This window comes from Lampris incognitus, chromosome 9 (assembly GCF_029633865.1).
Source record: "Lampris incognitus isolate fLamInc1 chromosome 9, fLamInc1.hap2, whole genome shotgun sequence".
In the NCBI taxonomy this organism is placed as follows: Eukaryota; Metazoa; Chordata; class Actinopteri; order Lampriformes; family Lampridae; genus Lampris; species Lampris incognitus.
This window is the reverse complement of record NC_079219.1, coordinates 23624095-23633654: the sequence shown is the minus strand read 5'-3', so window position 1 is coordinate 23633654 and position 9560 is coordinate 23624095. Positions and strand designations below refer to the sequence as shown.

At 44.0% G+C, this 9560-nt stretch overlaps 1 protein-coding gene across 4 annotated transcripts in view; it reads right to left on the bottom strand.

Moving 5' to 3' along the window:
* Positions 1 to 101: 101 nt before the first annotated feature.
* Positions 102 to 9560, bottom strand: part of oxr1a (oxidation resistance 1a) — a 242236-nt gene continuing 232777 nt past the window's right edge. For all 4 annotated transcript variants that reach the window (XM_056285873.1, XM_056285875.1, XM_056285876.1 and 1 more), the window contains 4 exons: positions 9120 to 9272; positions 5644 to 5739; positions 2519 to 2592; positions 102 to 2204 (listed from right to left, as the gene is read on the bottom strand). In XM_056285873.1, the coding sequence (XP_056141848.1) occupies positions 2069 to 2204; positions 2519 to 2592; positions 5644 to 5739; positions 9120 to 9272 (459 nt within the window). In that variant the 3' untranslated portion in view covers positions 102 to 2068. The remainder of the gene's footprint in view (positions 2205 to 2518; positions 2593 to 5643; positions 5740 to 9119; positions 9273 to 9560) is intronic.

The following is a 9560-nucleotide window of genomic DNA, read 5'->3' as shown; positions in this document are numbered from 1 at the left end:
TTATAGATTCCAGTTTTGATGTGACTATCCGGGTTAAGAAAGATCAAGTAAAAAAAAGAAAAGAAGAAAGAGCAAAATCATTCATCCAGGCACATCCCAGGTTACAACAATTTATTTGCTTTATTGGTATTTATACATCACTGGTACATTGTATTCTGGTGAAATAATTAGAGGAAGTATCCTTATCACTCCGTGACTCTCCACAAGGACACAAATACTGGTGTGGAAGAGGAGGGCGGGGGGTTGCAGAGAAAGCTGCTTGTACATCCCTTTTACCCCCCAATCTGCCTGTAATGAGTTGGTGGACCTACTTACCTCGCTAAGAAAGACCCAGCACACAGCCACGAGGAGGGAACCCATGCCCCGCACAAGGATTTTCTCAACACCCCCCCCACCCACCGTTTAGCTAATCCTCCTTTTAAGACACACAGAGCATTAGGGTATACCCTTTTTGATATTGGTAGCAGCAAGCTTTCTACTAATGGTTAACATCTTCATGATCTAAACAAAAAGATTACTGTACAGCTACAGCTAAGAGAATCTAAGAACCTGGCATCGACGCTTTTACACCAGATTAAAGTGCTAGAAGCAACCCACCAATCCACACTTTATATATATTTATATAGTATATGTATTTATATATATAGGAACAAATCTACTATTTTAACATTAATTTACAGGGTAATATACATTATATTTGTAACAGCTGAAATATCAGCACAAAAAGATCACTGTCACACTTAACAGCAATATATATGATTATATATATCCATATATAATCATATATACTAATATATATAATTGTCATATATGCATGTAAAACAGTTAACCACGCTTTTCAAATTATACCCAGAAAAGCAATTGTGTATCAAGACGTAAGAGCTTTACAAGTTTCTCTCTCGAAAGAGTGGCAGGTAACGGCAAAAGTGCCACAACCCGCGTTATCTGAGGTCACAGGACAGTAATTTGCATATTCCACAAATCTATTGCAACACGTTACTGTCTACGAACAGTACACGCAGCTTCCTGAAGGAGGAGCTGGCGTGAGCTGGACTCACACGTACACCAACTGAACAGAACGTTACGACGATGGGTATTCTGATTATAGCTATGTGCTTTGAGATGGTGTGCTATGACGATGAACAACAGGAGGACTACAATACACGATACTCTACAGTTTAGCCTCAGAAGACAACCCAAGACGTACTGTCAAGACCTCATTCCACCCCGACAGCATTCACCCATCTCCGAGTTAAGTGTTTGTCGTATCCCGCTGCTGACGCCACTTGCATTTCTTACCGCAAATCTGGACCGGTGCACTTGTTTTGATACTCCACCACCACCAAGAGCAATGGAATGTGTTTTGCCTCCGTCAGTGCGCCTGTTGTTGTTTTTTTTTGCCCCTCCCCCTTCCCGCCATCCGGGTCTCTCTCCGTCAAGGCTGACAGCACACACATAGTGAGAAACCATCCTACCAACTGAACAAAGTTGTGGGGAGGGGTTAAGAGAGGGTGGTGGGGACGCCGCGATTTTCTGTACAATTCAAGATACAGAATCTGGTCTAGTAGGGGCAGTTCTGTCTTCCCACGGCAGTCCCAAACCTGAGCCTCCATCATCTTCACCATCTCTCAAGGGAGAGTAGCTCCGATGGACCTTCCTTCTTCAAGGCCCTTAAAGGCTCTTCTTTCTCTCTCGTCCCACTTCCCTCTCTTTATCCTTACAAAAACCCTTCTCTCCTTCTTTTTACCCTGTTTTTTTTTTTACTGTTTTACACACACACACACACACACACACACACACACACACACACACACACTCCCCCCTACTCTGCAAAGACGCTGCACAAGGCTGTAACAAGATACACACGAACGTAATTTTTCACAAAGAAAAAAAGCTCTGTAATAACTGCAGTAGTAACGCACAACAAGCATCCAATAAATGGCTTCCTGCCTGGGGAGCCCTGGTGATGTGCAGTTAGGTTTGGGACGTTGCCATTGTTCTAAAGGAGGATGACTCCTTTATCCTTTTCAGGACTTGTTTTTTTCCCCCTGTGCCGTTTAGTGCTGTGTTATTCAAATGACCAGATCTCTATGTCCTGCACATAGAAATCCTCTTTCTTGGACAGCATGGGGTTCCCAAATGTTTTACAGGAGTGACTCCTGCCATGGTAAAGGTCACCGTCCAGCCACAGGCCAAACTCCCCGCTAGAAGAGAAGGATGCATCAGAAAATCAACTTAACTTAAATCGGATTTTCATGCACAATTATTAGATTGTTTACACATATACCTGCACACAAGCAAAATCTTGCTCACTGTAAATGATTAGGGTTGCCAGTTGTTTTGACTGTGCTGTAAAATCTGTTGGGATTCTTCATTTATGTCCTGTACGCTGCCCATTAATGTTACACTGTGTAACTAGATTCAGTCGATGCACATTATCTCATTTATGTCAATTGCTACCATCAATAACTGGACATAAGTATGTATGGCTACTGCATCAAAAGTGACAAGTGCTCACCTTCCTCCACCAAAAGCTAAGGAGTCCATATCTCCTTTGATGAAGAACATGTTGTCACCTGTCCATTTGTACACCTGTTAGAGACACACAGTGTACAATAGGGGTTCTGAGATAAAATCCTCATTGTTTACATTGCATGATACTAGTTTTCTTTCAACAATAGGCATGCCTATGTCATGCACTCACATTTATGACAATGGGTTCAGGAATGACGAACACAATTGTAAAACTAGAGGAGTGCACTCAGTAGAATGCAGATCTCCACCAGGCGGACGTTATCGCCCTTCCCCGTACACACACATACACACAGACAGTAAAACAGTGTTTCTCCCTGCCATTATAAGACTTTTACGACATGCCCAAGTTGATTGAATGGGGTTTATGGGAAAAAAAGTTATTAGGCAGCGTTCAAGCTAAAAAACAAAATCTAATCTCATCTCATCATCAGTCGCTTTTCCAGGATCGTGTCGCAGTGGCAGCAAGCTAAGTAGGGCACTCCAGACTTCTCTCTCCCCAGCAACGCCCTCTACCTCCTCCTGGGGGATCCCAAGGCGTTCCAAGGCCAGATTGGACATGTAGTCCCTCCAGCGAGTTCTGGGTCTACCCTGGGGTCTCCTCCCAGTTGGACATACCAGGAAAACCTCCAAAGAAAGGCGCCCCGGAGGCATCCTAATCAGATGCTCAAACAACCTCAACTGGCTCCCTTTCTACGCGAAAGAGCAGCGGCTCTACTCCGAGCTCCCTCCGCATGTCCGAGCTCTTCACCCTATCGCTAAGGCTGAGCCCAGACACCCTACGGAGGAAACTAATTTCAGCCGCTTGTATCCGCGATCTCACCCTTTCGGTCACTACCCAAAGTTCATGACCATAGGTTAGGGTTGAAACCAAGATTGACTGGTAAATTGAGAGCTTTGCCTTCTGGCTCAGCTCCCTCTTCACCATGACAGTCTGGTACATCCGTATTACTGCTGATGCTGCACCAGTCCGCCTGTCAATTTCCCGCTTCATCCTACCCTCACTCATGGACAAGACCCCGAGATACTTGAACTCCTTCAATTGAGCTAACAACTCATCCCCAACCCGGAGGGAGCAATCCACCATTTTCCGGAAGAGAACCATGGTCTCAGACTTGGAGGTGCTGACTCTCATCCCAGCCATTTCACAGTCAGCTGCAAACCGCCCCAGTGCGCGCTGGAGGTCACGTTCTGATGAAGCCAACAAAACCACATCATCTGTGAAGAGCAGAGATGCAATTCTGAGGTTCCCAAAATGGACACACTCCTCACCTTGGCTGCGCCTTGACATCCTGTCCATGGATATCACAAACAGAATCTGAGACAAGGGAAGTACCTTTAAAAAAAAAAAATCTACCTAATAAAAACATTTTCCCCGTCAGTCTGGTGATGTGCAGCCTCCTAGGTGGACCCTTGCACGAAAGCGACCAAGTCTGACATAAAATGACAGAGATCAGGCTATCATAATTTCAAAGCTCTTTTTGAGAGACATCAAATGTGTTAACTCATCACGGTTTTTGTAATGGAAAATGAATGAAGGTGAATGGCTGCTCTGCTGATTTACTTTCATTCATTCTGAAGCAACGAAACACCAGTAAGAAAAGACTTCAAATGTGTTTAACTGCCACAGTTTTCATGATATGAAATGAATCAAGGCGAATGGCTGATCTGTGACGTTCTTCTTTTTTTGGGGGGTGGGGGTTCCCCACCTTTTCTCCCCAATTGTACTTAGACAATTACCCCACTCTTCCGAGCCAGCCCAGTCACTGCTCCACCCCCTCTGCTGATCCGGGGAGGGCTGCAGACTACCACATGCTTCTTCCGATACATGTGGAGTGGCCAGCTGCGTCTTTTCACCTGATTACGCTATGCCCCCCAGTTCTCCCTCCCCCTTGAACAGGCGTCCCGACCGACCATAGGAGGCGCTAGTGCAGCGACCACGACACATACCCACATGACACCCAACCAAACCAGAGGTAACACAGGGATTCGTACCAGCAATCGCCGTGTTGGTAGGCTATGGAATAGACTGCTATGCTACCTGGATGCCTTACTCTGTGACTTTCATTCATTAAACAACACTAAGAAAACATAGCTCAGCTATTGGACATGTTTTATTGTAGCTACTGAGATGACTTCCAGCTGTGACTGATAAATGATACTCTTGATATTGTATTTTCATGGTGGAGTTTAACACCGGAGACTATGACACTTCCGCGTGTCGGCGAAGTGAATAAGGCAAATTGTTTTTTGTTCCTCCAGTGTTCCTCCAGTGCTGAGATCAACAGTGAATTATTTGCTGGCTTGCAAAATACGATCGACTTCTCGTTTCTTTTCAAGACTCACAACTGAACCGTAGATGTGAGTCGCGCATGCGCACGTTTGACACAGAGCAGGCAGCAACGGAAAGCAGCGTTGGTTGAGCGAGCTAGAAAATGAATGAGGAGAGGGAACTGTGATAGCGAGAACAAACGTTTTTCGAAGGTTTTTAATCACCGCAACCATGAGAGGTTCTTCATCATACAGTTATAACTGTGCACAGAAAATTTTTAGGCAGATGGGCCAGTAATTTGTGAGATTAGCCACACACACACGCATGCATAATCCCCTCCAGGCTACACCTTACATTGCTGTTCAGAGCTTATTAAAAACACTAGGTAAATTCATTTTGGTTTCGATAAAGACAAAGACAACACTCAAGTCTTAACGCCTTCATACTCAGCCCTTCAGACAGAAATGGCTGACAGAATTATGGAAGCCATTATAAAGATGAAACAAGTAAAACCAATATGTGTTCATGTAACAATGACTCTCTTGAGATGTCTGCTCTAATTTTGCTGACAGCTGAAATATTTTGGCCAAGGTTTGAATTTACCAATATGCCATTTCAACAGCCCATGTAAAGCCATCTGCAACATATTTGCCCACAATAAGCAGCATTTGAAATATAACCTATTTAAAATCAAAACTGTTTTATACCCCTTGTAAGGAGTAAGCCTTTACATGTTTACACAACAAAATAGTAAATAGAAAAAAATAAATCAACTTGAAAAGTTGGAGTTGATGTGATTCAATTGGTTTATCATAATTTCAGAACTGTGGAAAGTGTACCTCAAACTCTGGGTTGAAGGTGAAAAGGAAGGTCTCTCCGGTGCCATAAAAGCCATCGCTGACCTTAAAGGGTTCAGATGCTAATGCTCCAAACACCTAGTGGAACACACACAAAAAAGTACTTGTACAACAGTTTTGTTTTGTGTAAAAAAAAAAATTAAAAAAAATCAGCAAATAAATTGGTTGGTGGTTTAAACTGGATATTCAGCTGCACAATCAGAGAACTGTAGTGCCTTAGTGGCATTGATCCCACTACAGTAGTTGTACAGATTTGCATGTCAACGATCTGATTGACTTGTTGTGTGCAATAAACACCAAGTGGCGTACATGAAAACGTCAACTATCACTGACAAAGTGCAGAAGATACTGTGCACAGCTGCCAGCAGGCTGTCTTGCTACACACAATATATACACATCACATTCAGGAAAAACAAACTTGGGTACATATTTGCTCGGTTTCAGTTGGCAGGCACATAACTTTAACCTTCTCACTTGACATAGCCTATTCATCTGAATAAGAGATTGTTTGATTTTCCATTAGCAAATAAATCCATTGGAATGTTTATGCATTGCTAAAATGATACAACTTTATCTTATCTTAGTAGCACTATTGCTTTAGGGCGGCACAATTTATAAAAGTGGCTAGTTACTATGCCTTGATGCATGCTCAATAATCCAGGTAAGGAAATCCCACAAAGTTGAATCATCACTCACTGAAGTCACTTAGATGAGTGATGAAACGTTTCTCCCATTAAATGTTGTGTCCAGATGAGCTGATTCAACTTTCTGGGATGGCTAGTTACCAAATGTGACAGTTAAAAGATTTCAAAGATGACAAATGGTAAAAGGGACTGCATTTTATATAGCAGTTTTCTAGCTGCGACAGCCACTAAAAGCGCTTTACAATTAATGCCTTACATTCACCCACCCACACTCACACACCAATGGCGGTGTCAACCTTGCAAAGCAACAACCAGCTCATCAGGAGCAGTTAGGGGTTAAATGTCTTGCTCAGGGACACCAACATTTTTGCACGGAGGAGCCGAGGATCGAATCTGCAACCCTCCGGTTACCAGACGACCTGCTCCACCTCCTGAGCCACTGCCACCCAATGATGCTGTTCAAAATTGTATACAACTGTTGCAATGGCCCAACTCAACTGACCAATGGGTCACTGGCTATTAAAAATTTGTTTAATAGCTAAAAGGTCATTCAGTTCAGCCCCACTATTTTGACAAGCTACTTGTGTCTGAACACTGCCTCGTCAATAATAGGCTGCCTGGTTTTAAAACCATGGAGATGTGTGACGTGACGTAAGAGGAAAGCACTAACAGAGGTTGTTAAGACATTTTGCACTCATATTGAAGTTGCAGCAAATAAAGTGATCACTATGTGGGGCCGCCACAGGAATGGAAGTAACATGAATAAGATGAGTAACACGTTTTCCTGCAGCCTACATGTTAACTATAGGCAATAAATGTCTTTTAGTGACTTATTTCAAAATAATCATTAACCACCACAAATCACTATGAATACTGCAAGTACATTTAAAAAATGTTAAGCTATTTTTATCATGGGTTCTCATTTGAATGCAGTTTTTTATACATTACATACAAACTTCTACTGTTGAACATCTGCCTTCAAGTATGTCAAGATGCTTCACACAGATGTGGTACACAGAAGGGAGGGGGGTATTGTTCCCATAATACTATGGGAACAATAACATATGTTCTATATAATAATATCCCTAATTTTCTTATACAAAATCTACTACTACTACTTTTGGCTGCTCCCGTTAGGGGTCGCCACAGCGGATCATCCGTTTCCACCTCTCCCTGTCCTCTGTATTGTCCTTTGTTACACCAACCACCTGCATGTCCTCCCTCACCACATCCATAAACCTCCTCTTTGCCCTTCCTCTTTTACCCCCCGCCAATCCCCAATTTGTATCTGGCCAATTACCCCGCTCTTTTTGAGCCGTCCCGTTCACTGCTCCACCCCCTCTCTACCGATCCGGGGGCGCCCCAACCGACCAGAGGAGGCGCTAGTGCAGCGACATAGCCACATCCGACTTCCCACCCGCAGACACGGCCAATTGTGTCTGTAGAGACGCCAGACCAAGCCGGAGGTAACACGGGGATTCGACTCGGCGATCCTGTGTTGGTAGGCAATGGAATAGACCGCTACGCTACCCGGGCGCCCCTCTTTTACTCTTGCCTGGCAGCTCGTCAGCAGCCTTCTCCCAATATACTCCAGCATCTCTCCTCCACACATGCCCAAGCCATCTCAATCTTACTTATCTTGCTTTGTCTCCAAAACGTCCAATTTGAGCTGTCCCTCTAATATATTCATCCGTCATCCTGTCCTTCTTCGTCACTCCCAAGGAAAATCTTAGCATCTTCAACTCTGCCACCTCCAGCTCCACCTCCTGTCTTTTTGTCAGTGCCACCGTCTCCAAACCATACAACATAGCTGGTCTCAGTACCGTCTTGTAAACCTTCCCTTACACTCTTGCTGGTACTCTTCTGTCGCAAATCATTCCCGACACTCTTCTCCACCCACTCCACCCTAACTGCACTCTCTTCTTCACCTCTCTTCCACACTCCCTGTTACTTTGAACAGTTGACCCCAAAAATTTAAATTCATCCACCTTCGCCACCTCTACTCCTTGCATCCTCACCATTCCACTGTCCTCCCTCTCATTCACACATATGTATTCCGTCTTGCTCCAACTGACTTTGATTCCTCTTCTCTCCAGTGCATACCTCCACCTCTCCTGGCTCTCCTCAACCTGCACCCTACTCTCACTACTACAGCTCACAATGTCATCCGCAAACATCACAGTCCACGGAGACTCCTGCCTGATCTAGTCCATCAACCTGTCCATCACCATTACAAATAAGAAAGGGCTCAGAGCCGATCCTTGATGTATCCCACCTCCACCTTGAACCCATCTGTCTTTCCTACCGCACACCTCACCACTACCACACTGCCTTCATACATACTGCACCACTCCTACATACTTCTCTGCCACTCCCGACTTCCTCATACAATACCACACCTACTCTCTTGGCACCCTGTCATGTGCTTTCTCGAAACCCACAAAGACACAATGTAACTCTTTCTGGCCTTCTCTATACTTCTAATTCAACATTTTTAAAGCAAATGTTGCATCTGTAGTGCTTTCGTGGCATGAAACCATACTGCTGCTCACCAATCATCCCCCCTCCTCTTAACCTAGCCTATACTACTGTACTACAGGGTAGCATTAAGGCCAAAATAACAGGCCAGCAGAATAAAACACTTTAACTAAAGCATATCACAGCAAACTGAAGTAGGAGCATTTTGCTTTTGTAGTTGTTTTTTCATCAGCCAACCAGGGAAGAAAAAAGGAAAGGTATTTAAGTGCACGTGTTTTTTGTCAAGCCTAATTTCAGTAGGTGTTTTTTTTTTTGTGTGCTGAATTTGAAGCCTACCTGGCCGTCGCTGTCTTTTATCACCATAAGCACAGGAGTGTCCTGCCCTTGCATGGTTCTGTATAGAGTTTTAATGCTCATGCCATGTTTCGATGTGCCAAAGGCCAACGTCCATGGATATCCAATGGTCCGTGGTGGGAGATTCCTAGCAAGCTGGAGGCAAATAATAAAACAGGAAGGAGAGGGTGAGGCAAGAAAAAAGAAAAAGAAAATGAAATACAGAAAGGCCACAGCCATCAATGCTCAATTACGTCTGCAGTGACCTTTAACATTGGCTGGCTTTTAAAAAAAAGAAAAAAAAAGAAGAAGAGTAACAGGGCTCCAAACACCCTTAGCCGTCTCTCAAGAGAAGGAAAGGTCTAGCGGTCCCTGTGAGAGACAGCGTTGTCTGCCTCTGACAGGCAGAAGGATTAAAATGGATACTGTGCATAGGGAGATAAA